This window comes from Hippocampus guttulatus, chromosome 9 (assembly GCF_054856545.1).
Source record: "Hippocampus guttulatus isolate MCC_2025c chromosome 9, RoL_Hgut_1.0, whole genome shotgun sequence".
Classification (NCBI taxonomy): Eukaryota; Metazoa; Chordata; class Actinopteri; order Syngnathiformes; family Syngnathidae; genus Hippocampus; species Hippocampus guttulatus.
Genome location: NC_141269.1, coordinates 5,820,005 through 5,839,568, shown reverse-complemented (window position 1 = coordinate 5,839,568; position 19,564 = coordinate 5,820,005). Strand labels below are relative to the sequence as shown.

Here is a 19,564-nt window from a genome sequence, read left to right as displayed (position 1 = left end):
AAAGGAAGGAAATCGGGAGGAAAGATGGAAGGAAAGAAAGGGATGGGTCAATGAATAGAAGGAAGGACTGACAGAAGGAAAAGAGCAAGAATGGAGGTAGTAAAGTAGGCATTTAGGAATTAGTTGGAACGTGAAAGGTAGCGTGGAGAGCAGTGATTTTAGGGGAAAGAAGTGATGAGGGAAAAACGTATGTATGAAAGGAAAGTTGAATAAGGAAGGATGGAAGGTCATTTGGCAGGGACATTTGACAGCTGGTAGCAAGGAAAGAATGAAAGGAAGAAGGAAAGTTAAAGGACGTAAGAATTAGGGTTGATGTACAGTATGAAAACAAGGAAAGGAGGAGTAAGGATGGATGCAAGTAAGGAAGGGAGGGTAGAAGGCAAGGAAGATGGGAGAAATAAATCTGGAATTATAGTTGCTGGTACATGAATGACTGGTGAACAGTTCAGGGTGTACCCCACCTATCGCCCAAAGACCACTGGAATAGGCTCAGCACGCCCACAACGCTTGTGAGGATAAAGAGGATGATGGGTGGATGGATGGTATATGAAAGAAAGGGAAATTTAATTAAAGAAGGGAGGGAGGATGGTAGCAAGGAAGGAACCAAGGATGATGAAAGTAAGGGTGATAGGTAAGAAGGAAGAGAGAAGGCAGGAATAAAAAAAAATGATGGAAAAGTGAGAAAGGAATGAAAGAAGGACAGAAGAAAGGAAGGGATGTTAAGAATCAGGGGTGGGTGTATGAAAGGAAGGAAGGAAGGAAAAGGGGGGGCGGATGAAGGACATAATGGAGGAAAGGAGAAGAGGTAACCAAACGTATGAAAGGAAGCAAGGATAAAAATAGGAAGAATAGATGGAAAAAAAGGAGGGAGGGGGCATGAAAGGAAGCACACAAGGAAGATGCAAAAAAACCCCAACTAAGTCACTGCATACAGTCCACATCCATCCATCCGTTTTCTTCCGATTATCTGAGATCACGTCACGGGGCAGCAGCTTGTGGAAGAAAGCTCAGACTTCCCTCTTCACAGCCATTTCGTCCAGCTCTTCCAAGGGATTCAGAGACGTTTCCAAACCAACCAGGAGACAGTCTGTCGAGTCCAGTGTGTCGAGTCGTCCCCGTGGCCTTCTCCCGACGCGAGGTGCCCGGAACACCTCACCAGGGAGGAGCCCAGGAGGCCTCCTGATCAGATGCCCGAGCCACCTCATCAGGCAATACTACTCACACACTAGTCACATGCTCCTTTTAGTTCCTTTGTCGGTTTAGGCCAAAGGCAGCTCCATTCCTGATTATATCTTACAGCTTCAAAACTGCAATTTGTATACACTCGTGACTTACTACTGTAAACAAGCCGCGGCAAATTGCAAACACACGAGTTCACTTTTGCACGTGAAAGATGACAACTTTGCTACTTCAATCAGCAATTTGGTTTGCTTGCGTCACAGTCAGCGTCAGTCAAAAGCTCTGACGCCAAAGTCTCAACCTGGACAAAGGATGGCCAAAGGAAGACCTTGTGGCTGTTCTGGAATGGCTAACTGGTCTCATCAAGCAGAAGAAGCTTCTGCAATCGAAGGATGGTCTCCGCAGGCCCCAAAGCCACCATCATTTCCGCGACGCTGGGTCCTTGCTGTAAAGCCAGGAAAAAGCAAATGAAAACATGAATACCAAACATAATCAATTAAAAATCCACTTCCTCTTTGCGTTTTGTCACTCTGGCAGCTGAGTCAGGGTAGGATTTTGAGGGTCTGTATAAACATAGTCACCCCTTGCTCCATCGCGGGCCACTTTTTACAGGTCAGTACATTGCCAATATTCTTTTTTTTTTTTTTTTTACTGTATTTTCCTACCCGCACTGTTTACTGCAGACTCAAGTGTGAGCTAGGAACAAACAAAATTAGTTTCCACATTCCAAAAATGATGTTAGGTTTATTGGTCATTTTCAATTGTCCTCAGTTGTGAATCTGAGTGTGAATATTGATTTGTCTATATGTGCCCTGTAATTGACTCGGAACCAGTCCAGAGTGTACCCCGCCTCTTGCTTGAAGTCAGCAGGCTCCACTGGAGCTCACTCGGGACACATAATGAGGATAAGCAGGAGAGAAAATGGTGGAAAGGATGTCTCCTTTCAAGCCATGTCAAGAACAAAAAAAAATAGTAAAACTAACATATCTATGTTTTGTACAAACGTGTTAATTTACATGCAGTCCGCTGAGAGTCAACCGTAAAAGCCTCATCACGTCTCTGTATTTGGTGCCCTTGGTCTGCTTGGCCAGCGTCTTCAAATCTTTGCTGATTTGATCCACGGCAGCTGCCTCTCCTCGTTCTTCCGCTAATCTGCAACGACATTCGCGTCACTTTGCGAGAGCAGTGCCACTCTTAGGTGAGCTTGCTATTAAAAGCGCATACTTGAGCGCCAATGTGGCGACCTGCCGGGCCTCCGTGGAGAGTGCTGCCACCTGTTGACTGGAAAAGGAAGGACGCACCCATAGGTACGAGTAAGCGGGACTTACGAGCTCCCGCAGAGAGGATATGTGACCCTGCAGAGATGTAGAGAATAATTTCAAAATGACTGGAAAACCAACTTTGCGGAACAGACACAAATTGGACATTTTATCTTGTGGTGGTGGCCAGAAGATCGTATGGCAAGAACAAACAGGTTACCTTTCGTAAGTGTAGAACCCGCCTGATATAATCATCACGCAGGACGTCTTCATCCTGGATCTCAGACGTGTAGGCCTCTCTGATTTGTTCCTGCAGATCCTTTATCAGAAAATTGCATTGCTGCTCATCTTCAATATGATGCTGCAGGTGGATTCTGGGGAGGGAAAAAAAAAAAGATAGGATTGTGACTGTAACGCCCCCTCATTTTGCCATCTCTTATTTGCTGCATGTCAATGAGGGATGTGTGTGTCTAAACTGGATCTCCCTTAATGTTTAATATTGAACTAAAATTCAACTCAAAGCAAAGTGCTGTATGTCAATAAAAAACATAAAACACACAAAAAATGTAAATAATATATTCCTTTATAACATAAAAAACAGAAGCGTATATCACGCATCGCTACGTCTGCTTGTGCTTGTGTTTGGCAATGGGCTCACTGCATGCATCGGATCCACACACACCAACTGACATGTAATTCGTGGCTTGGTGAGGAAGTGCTGCATTCAAGAGTGAAAATGTCAGGCTGTCTCTCCTCTCTGTCTCCTCTTCATTGGCTTTCTTTTCAGAATTGGAAGAAGTGCCTCTCCAAAACAGAATTATTTCAAGTGTGATGTAATTCTTCATCTTTTTTTAATATTTTGATAGAATGTCAGGGAACTTTTAGTAAGACGCCAAGGAACTGTTTGTTTTAAATTATGGAAAAGAAAAACTTAATATGAAGACAAAGAATGGGAGTTTTGGTGTTGTTTTAGAATTAGTTTTTGTAAATAATAAATCAAGAGTAACTCACTTGTTGAATTCTGGCAGCTTTTCAAGGTCAAGCAGAGCAGAATGCGTTGTGATCCTGGAAGGGTTAAACTCGGAGATCAGCTCATCTATTGTCCGTCCGACTCGATTGCCTACCAGGCACAATTCAAATTCGTTGGTACCGCATGATTACTGTAAAGGTGACGCGAGCACACGCCCCACTTAACAATTTACCACTCACTGCTGAATCCTGAGCCGCAGTTGGTGGTGATGTCCAGCAGAGCCTCCGGCAGGACGCCATCTCTCTGGAATTTCTGGATGAATATGTCCCCCTGCCTCTTGGATAGTTTGCTGCCGTCCTTGTTAGTCAGCAGTGGCAGGTGTCCGAAGGCGGGCGGCTGCCATCCGAGGGCCCGGTACATAAGGAGGTGCTTGGATGTGGAGATTAGCCACTCGGAGCCCCGAAGTACATGGCTGATCCTCATGTGGTGGTCGTCCACTATGTTAGCGAGGTGGTAGGTGGGGAAACCGTCTGCTTTTATAACCACGGGGTCACCCTCCACCTGTAATAGTGATACTTTAGCGATGATTTTTTTTTTCCCCGATTATGTTTTGAGAAAAAAAGTGGTGGTCAGCCAATGAGGCCATTTGAAAAGTTTAGTGTTCAAAGTGTAACCTTACTGCAATTTAGGGGGATTATCCTTGAAAAAGTGACAAGTCATCATTAAAAAGATGACTTTTTAACCTTGATAACCGAATGCTCTACCTGTGCCACCTCGTGACGATTCCACCCAAAGATGAGATCCTGAAAGGACTCCACTCCCTCCTCGAGACGGAACCTAATGACACGGGGCGCTCCCTGGGCCAGCTTTTTCTGGACCTGCTCACCTCGAAGGTGTCGACACCGGTTGTCATACCTGAGGAGGGAAAAAGTCAAATACCGGAAATGCCAAAGATACGTTGTGTCCTGTTCTGAGTCAGTGAGAATGATGTGATGGAGCTACAGTATAACCTGGGAGTCTGTCCTGTCCTCAGGGCTTCTTTTTTGAGCAGCTCCAGCCTTTGAGGGCTGCAGAAACAGTGGTAAGCGTGGCCCCCGTCCACCAGCTGTGAGGCTGCCTGTCTATAAAGCTCCAATCTTTTTGACTGAAGGTACGGACCCAGCGGCCCGCCCCGGGCTGGACTCTCATCTGGAGGTATACCTAGAGTACAAAATCAGCCTTGAAACATGTTTTATGTCTTGCTGACATCACACTTTTGTCCTACCTGCCCACTGTAACATTTCTTCTATGGCCTCAGCAGCTCCTGGTACCAGCCTGCTTTGATCAGTGTCCTCCAGGCGCAGGACAAACGACCCGCCATACTTCTTGGCAAAGATGTAATTGTAGAGAGCCGTGCGAAGACCTCCAAGGTGCAAGAAACCTGCAAAGAACAAGACATTAAAGTATCTGGCTCCTCTCGATGTGGAGGAGAAGCGGCTCGACTCTGAGCCCCTCCCGGATGACCGAGCTTCTCACCTTATCTCTAAGGGAGAGCCCGGACACCCTGCGGAGAAAACTCATTTCGGCCGCTTGTATCCGGGATCTCGTTCTTTCGGTCACGACCCATAGCTCGTGACCATAGATGAGGGTTGGAACGTAGATCGACCGGTAAATTGAGAGCTTCGCCCTTTGGCTCAGCTCCTTCTTCACCACGACAGACCGATACAACGTCCGCATCACAGCAGACGCTGCACCGATCCGCCTGTCGATCTCTCGCTCCCTCCTGCCCTCACTCGTGAACAAGACCCCAAGATACTTAAACTCCTCCACTTGGGGCAAGATCTCTCCCCCGACCCGTATTGTTTTGTGTTTTTTGTTATTGTAAAGTGTCCTTGGGTGTCTTGAAAGGCGCTTATAAATAAAATCTATTATTATTATTATATTATTATTATCTCAGGGTATTTATTGTCTACAAGAAAAAAAGGTCACAGTGGCGCAACGGAACTAACTCAAGTCACCAATCTACTTATGGGCCAAAGGGCCTAATTTAACAGTAACAACTGTGCCAAGGGCAACCCTCACAATACATGCCGAAAGTCACAATAATGTCAAATTTACCGGCAAGACGTCCTAAATTGTGACAAGATACAAAAAACAGCAGCTCAGTACATACAGGGAAACAAAGTCACACAAAAACACTAAATTAGTTAATGAAAAAACAAACATTGAAAAACGTTTGAGTCACGGCATTAAAAAAAACAAGAATGCTGTAAAAACGTTTAGGTTTATAAAGCTAATAATTAGAATATGTCATATTCCTACTCCGACAGACCTCGGAGCAGCTCACTAACATTTTTTTTTTTTACCTCAGGGTTTGGAGCGACCTTACCTGTCGGGCTTGGGGCGAACCTCACCCGTACATCGCCTCCAACCGTCGTTGCGTATCGTCTGCTGAAAGCGCAGTCAGGCAGGCGTTTCGTCCGCCGTTTTGTGGCGGTAGCGGAGCAATGAAAGTCCCCGAGAGTGACCGTCCGGTTCAGATACCAGCGGCACGTTCTGAGCCACGACCATGACATGTTGACTTGGGGCCGCTCTGTGGGTCACAACAGTGACGAAAGGGCACTTTTTTTTATCGTGTCTGTCCAAAAAACGAAAAGCTCAATTCGGTCATCGACGATTTTAAAAAAAAAGCATTGAATAAAACGTTCCATCCATTTTGAAACATGATGATTTCACACTGTTGACGAGTCAGCTAATACACCGGTCAAACATTGAAATGTGATTGGCTGATTATCTTCTTCGGTACACTGCATTTGGTTTTCTGCTTTTATTACTGCCACATAGCGGCGAAATGAATTACTTCACCCAATGGCTCTGCATCTTCTCTTCTCACAAATGATAAATGCTTTACCGTCACCCGTTTGTCTAAAATCATTGCTGCTTTGGTTACGCCCCCCCCCCAAAAAAAAACAAAAAGCTGAGATTTTTATACTCTTTGTATCTAACCCCAAAAATGTGAGCTTTTGTTTTACAAAGTGGAAAGTAGTGGCAAGTACATTTTTAACTATTGTCCGACTTGGTGATTGTTCTGAAACCAGTTAAACGTATTTCGCAAAAAGATAGAACACAGACACACAGTGTATACACACAGAGAGAAAGAGATGCCTGCTATAAAACACTAGGAGCGCAAACTATATTTCAATATGCCCCACCCACTCCCACTAGCCTCTCCCTTCAGTATAGAGGCGATACTTTCCGTGAGGTTATTCCTCAAACTCACTGGTGCACCTGCTTCTCAGGTGTCAACACACACACGCTGAAGGAACAACGTGATTTGGTAAGCTTTTTTTTCCCAATTCTTTTTGTATCTCCTTGGGAGCCGATCCTGTTTTGAATGCTATTAGGCACATATCTTCTTACATTCAGAACTTATTGTTCATAAATCGCTCAAGAACAAAAGGCCAAAAAAATACAATAAAAACACATTATTTCATATTATTATAGTATGTCTACGTACAGTATGCTGTTATTTTCTTTTTTTATACTCATTATTTAGTTTGTAAAATGCTCACTGATTTGAATAAATTCCAAAATATAATATTACACCTACAGTACATTTATGATAGTGCCTGCTGTACATGCATTTATGAGTACAGTACACATATTTTCACTTCAAGTCAAAGTATCATTATTAAGCATGGCTTTCACGGAAGTTTCATTTTTTTAGTAAGTTATTAACTCAAATTGAAATAGATAAAGTGTGTCATATTCATTCATGGTCCATTTTCAGTTATTTTTGCATAAGCCTATAAGACCAAAACATGTATAAGAAATGTGATCGTGTTTATTGCAATACTGTACAGATTAATTTAGTCTTTGTGATGGTTAAAGAATACATGGCAAGAGGACCTTGAGAAAATAATAGCGTTACATATTAAATCATAATATAGAGGGGGGATTAGAAAAATCACAATTATGAAAGTATTAGGCTAGTTCTCAGCACATTATGTGTGAATAAATTTTGAACTACCCAAAGTACCTCAAGAGAGATTTGAAAGGAGGAGAAAAATGTCACTCCTTCAAATGTTTTCAGAGCACTTCAGTGAAGGCCCGACTTTGCAAATTGCTTATTTGTCCCACGTTGATGTTTATCTTAACCTACTGGAATAAACTTGAATAAACACACAAGACACTTGACATTATTCTCTCTCTCTCTATCTCTCTCACACACACACAAAAGTGTGGGGCAATAGTGGGATGACTAATTAGGGTTAGAGAGTCAGAGTGAGACAGTTAGTCGCATGAGGTCATTGCGAGTTAGCTATCTTATGAAGGAAGACGACAAAGAGGAACTCAAACAAAGAATTGCAGTGACTGGCAAAAAAAAGAGAACTATGCTAAATAAAACAGTAAAAGTATATTAATAACGTGGCTCTTTGTTCCATTTTTGCTCAGATTTTCGACCCCCAATATCAGTCTTTGAAAGAGCATCCTCTTTGGGACGCTGGATTAATTGTGCCTTCTGTTAGGCTGATCAAGATGGTGCGCGTTCATACCAAATGCAACATAACTCAAATCAAAACTGTAAAAATAATTTTCATGACTGAAATAAAATTAAACAAAAAGAAAATGCTTTTAAAAGCATTGGCGGGTGCCAGAAATGTTGAAATGTTTAATATTTTAATTCAGTTAATATCAAGCATAATTTTTCAAGGTTCATTTCAAATGCAAATACTCTATTTCGGTATTGCTTGATGTCCGTACAGAACAAGGAAGGTCAGTCATTTGAAAATTGTAGTTGCTTCATTACAGAATTGTTAGAATCAGTCCTCAAATACTCTCTATATTTTGAAAAACTAAAACTACTACTGAAACCAATAAAAACTAAATTAAGCATTAAAAAAACCGTAGTAAAAACTGCCCTAAACCTGCTCTGAAAACTAATTAAAACTCACTGAAATCAAACAACAAAATTCAAAACGAATTATAAACGAACTATAATGAAAAATCCAAAATTATTACAACCCCAGTGAATGCACTTCGTACATTATTCTCTCAAACGGTGTCATAATGATTCCGTAATAATTGTAAAATTGACGTCCTTGACTTATTCACTGGGCGGCCCGGTAGTCCAGTGGTTAGCACGTCGACTTCACAGTGCAGAGGTACCGGGTTCAATTCCAGCTGCGGCCTCCCTGTGTGGAGTTTGCATGTTCTCCCCGGGCCAGCGTGGGTTTTCTCCGGGTACTCCGGTTTCCTCCCACATTCCAAAAACATGCATGGCAGGCTGATTGAACGCTCTAAATTGTCCCTAGGTGTGAATGTGAGCGTGGATGGTTGTTCGTCTCTGTGTGCCCTGCGATTGGCTGGCGACCGATTCAGGGTGTCCCCCGCCTACTGCCCGAAGACAGCTGGGATAGGCTCCAGCACCCCCCGCGACCCTAGTGAGGATCAAGCGGTTCGGAAAATGGATGGATGGATGGACTTATTCACTGTCTCTTCCGCCATTTTCCAATTGGCTTCAACCACTACGGCCCTTTTTACCCTGGGCAGAAAAACGACAGCGCCCCGGTATCCAGCGTGCCCATATTTGGATGAAAAGTAGACCGCTGTTGTTTCCTATGTTAAAGGACCTTCACAGCCATACATGGACGTTGTTGTGGAAACTAACCCACGGGTGGAAATATACGAAACCCTTTGTATTCATGTGTTCAGACTTGCATGGTCCTATGTGTTGTTGAAATAATAAAGATGCAAGTTATAAAAAAAGAAAAGAAAAGAAAAGTAGACTGCACCTCGACATGATGTAACTTTCATTGTTACAAAAGAAAGCCTCATTGTAATAAAAGAGGGAACGAGCAGCAGAAAAGGGAATGGGTGTATACTTCACTAACAGTTCAGCGGCAAATTGGAGGATTTGTCACTCGGCCAGCCCCTTTACTATTGGAGGGGCTTGTTAGATGTCACGGCGCGGCCACTCTGAAGTAGAACATTTTTTAATTTGAGGCGCCTTGCCAAACTGCGACGCCCAACAACACTCCATTCCATGGTCCGCGCCTCATGTACCCAATGAATGGGTTTCACAATGGCATGCTGTGCCCTGCTAAGTGCAGTGTGAAAAGGGTTTAGGTCAAATGGATGTGACGTTGGCCTCAAGGTGAGAGGCTTGTCGTCGAGCTGCATTCAGAGTGAGGCGCAGCATACTCCTATCTCTTGGATTAAAGAAGAGTGACATTCTTTGGGTAAAAACAAATCAATGGATGGATAAATAAATAAAATAAAATAACCCTGGGCGGAAATATGTCACAAATCAGACAGCTTTACTCATCGTTAACTATTTATCCTGATTATCAAACAATTCAAACAAAACTGGAGTTGCTTTTAAGTCTTATTTCATGCACGCTAGCGTCCACTATTGGCCAGCTAGCACCTCCCTTTATCTTAACCCTTTCATGCACCAATAATGACAACCTGTAACCCGATAACAGGATAAGTTGTCCAATGTAGTAATCGTTGTCCCTGAAAGGGTTAAGTTACACCTGGCCAAACGTTTCAAAAAGATTTAATGACGGCAATACTGAAAGCCACAGGCCACAAATGAAATTGACCGACTCGACGCAAAGACACTCAAGCGTATATAAGCACAAGAAAATAAAGCATCTAGAAGACGCGACAAAACATGAGCAAGTTCCCATTATCGATAACTCCCGCTGTTAGTAATAGCATATGATTGACGCCCTTTACAATGCATTGGGGCGAAAAAAATTATTAAATATGCATAAATAGGTGTAAAATTGATTCGGCCTCCCTGTGTGGAGTTTGCATGGTCTCACCGTGCCTGCATAGGTTTTCTCTGGGTACTCCGTTTTCCTCCCACATTCCAAAGACATGCATGGCAGATTAATGGAACGCTCTAAATCAGTGGTATGCAAACTACGGCCCGCGGGCCGAATTCGGCCCGTTGGTTTTTTTAATCCGGCCCGCCGAAGATTGGTGCACAATTAAGGTTTGATTGCATTCATTTCGTTTGGACTTGTAATGACAGGTATTTCAACACCAGGTGGCGCAGTTACTTCAAGTTGCAGAGCATAGGGAGGGAGGGGAAGACGAAGAAAGAGGGAGAGAGTAATGACCATGGAAGGGAAAGTGATATGTATCTGATTAAACGAAGCGGGTAACAAAGTACGAAACATTCAGGAGACGCCTGGAGTCGGAAAGACTCAAATCTACGAGACTTTGAAAAACAAGGAAGCGATTCTTACTCAGTCCGATTCTGGCAATTTCCATGCTCAGAGTGAATCGCTTGTGGCTCGAGTAAATGAACATTTCCTAGAATGGTTTGATTGTTATCATGTTAAAAACTTTCCGCAAACTGGACCGCTAATAAGAGTCGGAGAGCAGTCAAATGTGTAGAGCGTGAACAACAGGAGGCTCAGTACACATCCTTGAGGAGAATGTTACATTATTACTGGCATACAAAGACATTGTGCTATCTTCTTTATTTTCTATTTCTATTTCTAACTTTTGGCCCGGCCCTCCACAATATTTTCTGCTTCTCATTTGGCCCCCCTGGGAAAATAATTGCCCACCCCTGCTCTAAATTGTCCCTAGGTGTGGGTGTAAGTGTGGATGGTTGTTCTTCTCTGTGTGGATGGAGGTGTAAAATGGGGAAGGAAAAAAAATCCTGCGAATATGCGCATGCCAAACCACAAGTATGCACTGTAGATTTTTCCATCCATCCATTTTTCTGACTTGCTTATCCTCACGAGGGTGGCGGGGGGTGCTGCAGCCTATCCCAGCTGTCTTCAGACAGTAGGCAGTGTACACCCTGAACTGGCTGCCAACCAATCGCAGTGCACACATAAGTGAACAACCATCCGCACTGGCACTCACGCCAAGGGACAATTCAGAGCGTTCCATTAACCTGCGAGGCATGGTTTTGAAATGTGGGGGGGGGGGGGGGGGGAGAACACCCGGAGAAAACCCCACAGACGGGGAGAACATCCAAACACAGAAAGGCCGGAGATGGAATCAAACCCTGCACCTCTCCACTGTGAGGCCGACGTGCTAACCAGTCATCCACTGGGCCGCTTGTTATTATTATCTTCAGGATAATTTTGTTTAATTACATTAATTAAATTGACACATTTTTAGAAAATAAAATATCTGGGAAAATTTAAAGTGCTCCATTAACCTGCCACACATGTTTTTGGAATGTGGGAGATGCCAACTCCACACAGGAAGGCCGCAGCCAGAATCGAACCGTGCACTTCTGCACTGTGAGACCGACACACTAACCAGTCGACCACCTGGACGGTAGATTTTTTTTGTAGCCCGTAAATTATGCCATAAGACAATAAAATGCCAAAGCCATTAAGAAAGACGACTGTTGGTGATATATTTCCAGATCAACATACGTTAAGCCTCTTAAAGGGGAACTATACCCAAAATGTCAAAACTTACATGCGCAAATGTTCTTCTTCTGTCACTCCCATGACATCACGGCACTTGTTCCCCCCCACCATGATTGTATTGTTTTCGTAAAAAAAAGAGAATCACAAGGTCTTTTGTGTTCATTGTTCAGACTGGACAGTGTTGAATTTCAGCATTCTTTTTACTGATGTCTCAGACTATTGTGCGACAATGATGAAGGCAGATCCTGAAAAGTATCTGATGGCCACTCCCTGATTTCTATCAGCTGCTCACATTGCGGCATTTTGTATCTCACGGCACAATTTCAGGTACCTCACAACATATCTGAGCAGAATTTCTATGAAGAATAGAAGTGCCCTGTTATCATCCTATAATTTCATGATGGCTACGCCGAACTTGTGGATCGCGCTTGCATTTTGTCGCCGTGGTGGTGTCGAGCGTTTGACACGATGTCTCTGCTTGCCTCCCCAGCGACTTGCGCGACAAAACCGCACTCATCCTCATGAGACCTGCAACATCATGAGATCCGGCTACATTTTCCTGCTGCTCTACCTCCTGTGGGGTTGCTTTGGTAAGAGAGAATCAACGTCCATGTAATCATTTGTTTTTGCTGCACACGTGTCTGTCAAGAGCGGAATAACACTGTTTACAAAACGTTCCTTTTTTTTCTCAGTTGATTAATCCCTGTCTGGTCCTGAAACTGCATTCTTACAACTGCAGTATATAGAAAAATAATTGTGAATGACAATGTTGGCTGAAGTTATTTTATGTTGAATTATATTTTTAATATAGCCTTACAGAGCATTCAAACTGGGGTTGGACTAGCATATGGATTTTTCAATTTTTGTTTGTTTGTTGTTGTTGTGTGTTACCACAAGCAACTGGGTGGGTTGCTTGTGGTAACCCCTTGATTTGATTCTGCTTCCTAAAAATTCTCAGTTCCAAATTTTTGGTTTGAGGTGTGTGGGGTTCGATTCTGGCTCCGGCCTTCCTATGTGGAGTTTGCGTGGGTTTTCTCCGGGTACTCCAGTTTCCTCCCACATTCCAAAAACATGCGTGGCAGATTAATGGAACACTCTAAATTGCCCGTTGGTGTGAGTGTGTCACGTTACGGACGAAGCAGGAAAAGGGAACTGCTTCGTACGTAACAGAGAATAAGTGGATCCCCGAAGGAGCAGACACCGACAAGGACTTCGTCAAAACAAAAATATTTATTACAAACAAAACCCCGTCAAATAAACAACAGAAAGCGCTGGTGAAAACGAGAACCAGGAAATAAGGAAACGCGACAACAGAAAACGCTTGCAAAAAAATGGCAAGGGAAATATGTTTAAGACAAGTACTAGTTCACGTACGCTAATATAATGATTCCTTTGGGACGACGAAAATTTAACCAACAGCGAATGGTATCGAATAAGAATGGCAATCATAGGCAACAGCAGTGGCACGGCATGCAATACTCCGGCAGTGATTTGACTGTCGGAGCGCCTAGATATAGCAGGTGCAATCTCTGGCAAATAGGCAGCAGGTGTGCAGGCGACAGAAGTGAACGCGTGCCACCTGCTGCCGAATACGGATCATGACAGAGTGTGAGCGCAAATGGTTGTGTGCCCTGCGAATGGCTGGCAACCAGTTCAGGGTGTACCCTGCGTACTACCCGAAGAGTGTTGATTTTGGCTCTAGCACATCCCGTAACCGTTGTGAGGATAAGCGAATTAGAAAATGGATGGATGGATGGATGGTTTGAGGGGGACACAAGGAAAATGTAAATCTAATGGGTTTATGAAAACATATGCCGTGTGTATGCATTGATAATATATGCTGTGTATGCTAAACTATATGTTAGCTGGCCATTTGCATTTGTATTGGCCCACTGTTTTAGTTCCAATTTGACTTTCTGGCTCAATGGTGGCATGAGAGGTATGTTACTGGTTTACTTAACCGATTCTGACCGGCGTGGCTGTGCAAGCAGCCACAGGCTTCCTGGTTAGTCATTCGAGGTGTGTATTGTTGCGTGCCATGCGCCCACGTTTGTGTTTGGTCAAAGGCACTTCCTGATATTTGATCGTCTCAAAGACAAATGTGTGGGGTCGAACAAATTTGTGAAGTGCTCTACGCGGTTAAAATCCAACAATTCAAGCGGTGCGTTACCCATTGTTAAGGAAATATTCCGCTAGAAGTAGTAGTAGAACATTGTTGAGGAATTTCAGCTTGCTATGAGAACTATTGACACTAGTCTCTGTCCTGAACATCTGCCGAAGTACTTAAAACAAAGACTGTAGTGTGAAGTTTAGGTCCTATTTTCACTTGGTTAATTAACAGCCCCCGAGGGTTTTCCTGTCTCCACCACCTCATATAAATCCCTGAAGGCTGTCAAGTGCCCTCAAAGAGGAACCCTAATCTCAAGATCTGTGACCAACAGCAGTGGTCTATACTTCGTCATCATTTCAAGGTCGAACTTTGCTTGACCTTCTTTGTCTCTAGTTTTTTGCTTAGGTAGGTTTAATGGTTATGGTGTTATTCCTCTCTGCTAGTTGTGTTTGTTCAGGCACTTGAGAGAAACAATGTAGAATGCTGTTAAAGGTATTTCCTGCTCGCTGTGTTTACAATCACCTTTAGTGCCCTCGAACCCCACCGCTCCCAACTTCTTCCAGCCACGCCGGGTTAGATGACATGTTACTTTCTTTGTTTCAGGGATTTGCATGAGAGGCGTACCTCCCCGCCTCTCATTATCATATTGTCTCTATATAATCTCATGAATGTGTTTCTTTGACGCTTCCGAAAGAAATCTGAAACTCTCGGAAGCCCAAATCGATTTGTGCTGTGCTGTGATAAACTGAAAAAGTACGACGTGGTGTTTGGTCTTTATTCCACCTTACAGAGGTATAAAAGGACTTGTGTCCAAGGAGAGCAAGAAGCAAACGAAAAGCTGACTCTCCTCAACACCATTGTGTAATTGCATTGTATAAATGGCGTTAATGAGACTGGTTTGGTGAGGCGGTATTACTCAGAGCTACTCTTTCACCTAGATTATTCGGCAGTCTGGAGCGTTGCACAAACGCGGGCAACGCTCATTTCCTTGTCAATCCGTCAAATGAAACAACATCAGACATTTACTTGTCCTTTAGTCCTCTGTATATAGTTGTATGGTAGATTGTTATTCCATTTATATTTTACCCTGGATCTAAAAATACTGCCCATTGTTATGTAACATAGTTGATTTCCAGCCAATTGCAGCCCTTCTGTCCAAATGTTTTCATGATTTATGTGGAAGTACAAATATTCCGACTACATGTTGTTCTTATCAATCCCCCATTCTTGTCACTCTTTTCACCCCAACAGTGGCGTCGAGTCAACAAGGGTAAGATGCCTAAAAAGCGGCAATCGGTTTCTTTTTTTTTCCTACAATTTTCTAATCTCTCAATGATTACTTTGAATTGCTCATCGTTTCGCATGACCGGCGCAGAGAAGCAAGATGCAATTCGACCGGCCAGGTGAGTGACGAGTGAAGCACAAACGATATGTGACTCATCAAAAGGAATTTAGATATTTGATTGGGGGGGTTCCCCCTCTCACTCACTTTATGATTACGATCAAAATACCTCCCCAAACTAGAAATGTAAACCTGATTGATTAGCGACAATCTGAGAATTTGCTCGTTCATTCTGGGGGGGTTTTCTCGCTCTAAAGGACCCAGATGCCACGAGCTGCTTCCTTCAGTGTGTGGGCTCGCCTGCATCAAACACCGGAAGGGACCACATGCGGAATCTGAAAACAATGCTGGAAGCGGCAATAGATATTTACACCTTCATGGTAGGCTTGGCCCAAGATTACGCACGTGATGGAAACACTTGCACGTAGCTTGAGGAATGTTGTTGCACAAATACCTACCTGACAAGTTAATGATCGGCACTGGGGCAGCGGGTAGAAAAAAAAGAAAAAAAAAACGGAGAAAGACCAAAACAACAGAACATTTTTCAGACTTCGCGCAGCTTGCTCTCCAAGGAGTCCTTTTAGTACTTCTTATAAGCAGAATTAAGCAGAGTGCGCTTGCTTTTAGTAGTTAGCAGATGAACCATTTCAGACAATCAAAAAAAAAAATCAAGGTAATCTCGGAAGGCACATGATACTTCTTCCTCATAGACTTAAATGACCAAAAATGGTTCCTATTTTATAATGTCTCATTATAGTCCTTATTTTCTACCAAACTCCTTTCCTTTTTTTGTATTCTGACAGAGGTCCAGTGCAAAAGGAGCGCACCTCAGCCTAGAGGGAGCCATCTTTTTGGACCCTGACGCGGAGCCGCTCCATAATGAAGCCCTTGTAGAGATGTGGATGGAGGTCAAGGTGGCACCGCTGTTGAAGTCAATCAACAGACACGTCCTGGTCTGCCTCAGCAACAAGAACTTTAGCTGCTCCACCTACCAAACAATGTACGTATGTTGTCCGTCACTTGAGCGAGCTCCATCTTCCGAGTTGGCGCCTTTCTGAATACTAGGCTGTCTTCTCGCAGGGTGAAGGAGCTCAGCCGGCATTTCTCTGAGATGAATCCTGCTAGACAGAAATGGATCTACTCATTCTTTATGTATCCCTTCCTGTCGAGAAATGGAGTCGCTGGTAATGCTGAACCACCACAATGGATTTGTGATTAAAGTGTCGATTTTAAGAGGGTTCAGAAAAATATGACAATGGCCATTTAGGAATTGTGCCTTTGTTTCCAGGGTCTCAAAAGTATTCGTATCAAGTATATTAAACATATATTCTGAAAGGAGACATATTATGCTTTTTTTCTAATAGGTTTCTTCTATCATAATAATGGGTAAACAATTACATCACACTTATTTTGTACAGTGCGTTTCACTCATTCGGTTTGAATATGGCTTTTGTTACCGTGACAACCTGTGGTGAAGCAAGGAAATTTGCAACAACAGCGAGTCCATGCACAGACTTATATATTATAATAATACAATAATAATAATAATATATATATTAAGTCAATTTGGTTAAGTGTTTATTTTCATACTTGATGAGTGGACAGGCACTCCACAGACCCAAATATTAGTACAAATGCAAATATTTATTCCTCTAATAGCTCACCTTTAAATACATTTTATAGCACTGAAGAACACGGTCGCAAACTTTATGCATTTTTTGGTTGCAGGTTGCGTGAATCCAAATGAGAGCAGTGAAGAATGGCTGATGAAGAATTTTGGTGCTTTCAACATCATGGCAAGAATCAGTGATTTACCAGCGCTCAATATGGTTTTCAGAGGCGTGAGTCACACTCTGTCATTTTTATTCATTTTTGTTTTGTTAGTCTTTCTAACAGCCAAACAATATCTGTCATCCAAGAGTGGACAAACTTTGTGCTCAAGAGTAACAGTTGATTTTTAAAATGGACCGATGGACCATTCTTAGATGAGATTCATAAAAAGTAGCAGATCCTCCTCTAATCTCTTTTCTTCTCTTTCCGACACAGCTGGAAGTTCTACATCTTCTCTCACCGGCACAAAAGGCCGAACTGCTTTTGAGGCCTGAGGTGGCGGGTTTGTCCAAGGACTCCCTCTCGCTTATCTTCCACAGTTTGATGTCAGATGGCCCGCCAGCCAACACCACCAACAATTATGAAGGGATCCACAACTGGACCGAGCCTGAATACCCCCAAACGACATACAGCCCATATTTACCTCCATCCCCTCATAACACCCTCACTGAGGTATGCTGACTTTCACACTGCTCCATAGAGCTGAGTCTTCCCAAATTGAAGACCCAGACTGCAAATTAGGTTCCTCCCTGGCGCCTGAAATGATAACATATAACGTCATTGACAATGACTGTAGAATGGTCAGTGCTTCTCAATTTTGGGCCTTTAACGGTCAGAGAACTAAAATAATGTTGATATTTGAATATTATTTATTAATTGTTTTCATTTGTAAATTTGATTTTCTTTATTTATCAATGTGATGTGTAAGTGAAAACCCCTAAACCAAGAACTTGAGTGTCTGCTTTGTACTCAATCAAATCACATTTTTGGGGTTTGACAGTCTGCAACTCAGTAAAACTGCAACCCATTTTGGCTCCCAACCCGCATTCTGAGAAGCTGTCTCACGTGAATGCAAGGATTGTTTGCAGAACTAGTTTCAATACAATTTATCCCTGCTACACTTCCAGGTGATCGAAGGCACCAGAATGGCTTTTCAACCCATCATGAGCTTCGTTCATAACTTTGTCACCTTCACCAGACGGGTACAAACATTCATTCGTCGTTCAGGCACATACTGACTGTATCCATGCATTGATGAATATTTCCCATTTCATTTCCCAGAGACACGTATCAGGAATAAGAAGCAGCACGCTGATGCAGTTCCTGCTCAACTGGACTCTGGCGGAGATGGCGAGTCATTACAGGCCCTATTATTCCCCTGTCCCTCTGGAGGTGCCAGAATTAGACGAAATGAAGGACTGGTATCGACATGTCGTCCTGCCCATACTGCGGAGGTTCTCCAGTGACGAACAATCCCTAATGAGTGATCATCTCCTCCTCGCCTTTCGCCATGTGTTGTACGTCCCACTAACACTTAGGCCTCAGTAAAAATGTGATCCTGCTTTTTTGTTGGCCGTCTCTTCCATTTAATTAGTATCCATCTATCTATCTATCTATCTATCTATCTATCTATCTATCTATCTATACAGGTATATATTTAAATATATATATATATATATAAAAATCCTCGTCTCACCCCCCCTCGGGTGGTGTCCGTCCCTCATTCAGCTCGGGTCCTCTACCAGAGGCCAGGAAGCTTGAGGGTTCTGCGCAGTATCCTTGCTGTTCCCAGCACTGCACATTTCTGGACTGAGATGTCCGATGTTGTTCCCGGGATCTGTTGCAACCACTCATCTAGTTTGGGGGTCACTGCCCCGAGTGCTCCGACCACCAGAGGCATGACTGTCACCTTTACCTTCCAGGCTCTCTCCAGCTCCTCTCTGAGCCCTTGGTATTTCTCGAGTTTCTCGTGTTCCTTCTTTCTGATGTTTCCATCACTTGGGACGGCTACATCCACGACAACGGCTTTCCTCTGCCCTTTATCTATGATCACGATATCTGGTTGGTTCGCCATTACCATCTTGTCAGTCTGGATCTGGAAGTCCCACAGGATCTTCGCTCTGTCATTCTCCACCACCTTCGGAGGTGTTTCCCATTTTGACCTTGGGGTTTCCAGTCCATACTCCGCACAGATGTTTCGGTAGACTATGCCAGCCACCTGGTTATGGCGTTCCATGTAGGCTTTCCCTGCCAGCATCTTACACCCTGCAGTTATCTGCAGGTGCCTCTTTGCACAACCTACACCTTGGGTCTTGTCTGGTGTGGTATATCTGGGCCTCAATGGCTCTGGTGCTCAGGGCCTGCTCCTAAGCAGCTAGGGTGAGTGCCTCTGTGCTGTCCTTCAGGCCAGCCCTCTCTAGCCACTGATAGGACTTCTTGAGATCGGCCACTTCAGTTATGGTCCGGTGGTATATCCCGTGTAGGGGCTTGTCCTCCCATGATGGTCCCTCTTCCAGTGCCTCATCTTCTGTTCCCCATTGTCTGAGACATTCTCTGAGTACGTCATCCGTTGGAGCCTTCTCCTTGATGTATTCATGGAGCTTGGATGTTTCATCCTGGACAGTGGCTCTCACACTCACTAGTCCCCGGCCTCCTTCCTTTCGGCTTGCGTACAGTCTCAGGGTGCTGGATTTGGGATGG

At 43.6% G+C, this 19,564-nt stretch overlaps 2 protein-coding genes across 4 annotated transcripts in view; one reads left to right on the top strand and one right to left on the bottom strand.

Moving 5' to 3' along the window:
- Nucleotides 1-1,474: 1,474 nt before the first annotated feature.
- On the bottom strand, nucleotides 1,475-6,143 carry ears2 (glutamyl-tRNA synthetase 2, mitochondrial). The gene is made up of 10 exons (XM_086121198.1): nucleotides 5,777-6,143; nucleotides 4,673-4,828; nucleotides 4,419-4,608; nucleotides 4,173-4,323; nucleotides 3,648-3,969; nucleotides 3,450-3,558; nucleotides 2,659-2,812; nucleotides 2,404-2,534; nucleotides 2,196-2,331; nucleotides 1,475-1,624 (listed from the first exon to the last, which is right to left on the bottom strand). The coding sequence occupies exons 1-10, from the start codon at nucleotides 5,961-5,963 to the stop codon at nucleotides 1,529-1,531; spliced, it is 1,632 nt and encodes a 543-aa protein (XP_085977324.1). The 5' UTR covers nucleotides 5,964-6,143; the 3' UTR covers nucleotides 1,475-1,528.
- Nucleotides 6,144-6,650: 507 nt separating this feature from the next.
- The window catches only part of LOC147200036 (uncharacterized), a 36,223-nt gene continuing 23,309 nt past the window's right edge, over nucleotides 6,651-19,564 (top strand). Inside the window, exons 1-11 of one of the 3 annotated variants that reach the window (XM_086119683.1) lie at nucleotides 6,651-6,724; nucleotides 12,292-12,391; nucleotides 15,163-15,181; nucleotides 15,287-15,314; nucleotides 15,511-15,633; nucleotides 16,057-16,253; nucleotides 16,334-16,437; nucleotides 16,982-17,094; nucleotides 17,300-17,536; nucleotides 17,992-18,066; nucleotides 18,146-18,381. In XM_086119683.1, coding sequence (XP_085975809.1) covers nucleotides 12,340-12,391; nucleotides 15,163-15,181; nucleotides 15,287-15,314; nucleotides 15,511-15,633; nucleotides 16,057-16,253; nucleotides 16,334-16,437; nucleotides 16,982-17,094; nucleotides 17,300-17,536; nucleotides 17,992-18,066; nucleotides 18,146-18,381 — 1,184 coding nt within the window. In that variant the 5' untranslated portion in view covers nucleotides 6,651-6,724; nucleotides 12,292-12,339. Of the gene's footprint in view, nucleotides 6,725-12,110; nucleotides 12,129-12,148; nucleotides 12,392-15,162; nucleotides 15,182-15,286; nucleotides 15,315-15,510; nucleotides 15,634-16,056; nucleotides 16,254-16,333; nucleotides 16,438-16,981; nucleotides 17,095-17,299; nucleotides 17,537-17,991; nucleotides 18,067-18,145; nucleotides 18,382-19,564 lie in introns of those variants that run through there. The other 2 variants (XM_086119684.1, XM_086119682.1) reach the window with 2 other exon arrangements.

What these genes read in the sequence shown, in the direction of transcription:
- ears2 (XM_086121198.1), bottom strand. Translation starts at nt 5,963, where the DNA reads ATGTCATGGTCGTGGCTCAGAACGTGCCGCTGGTATCTGAACCGGACG. An exon ending in GTTCGCCCCAAGCCCGACAG is followed by an intron (nt 4,829 to 5,776) that starts GTAAGGTCGCTC and finishes TGTTCTTTGCAG; the next exon opens with GTTTCTTGCACCTTGGAGGT. An exon ending in ATCGTCACGAGGTGGCACAG is followed by an intron (nt 3,970 to 4,172) that starts GTAGAGCATTCG and finishes TCACTATTACAG; the next exon opens with GTGGAGGGTGACCCCGTGGT.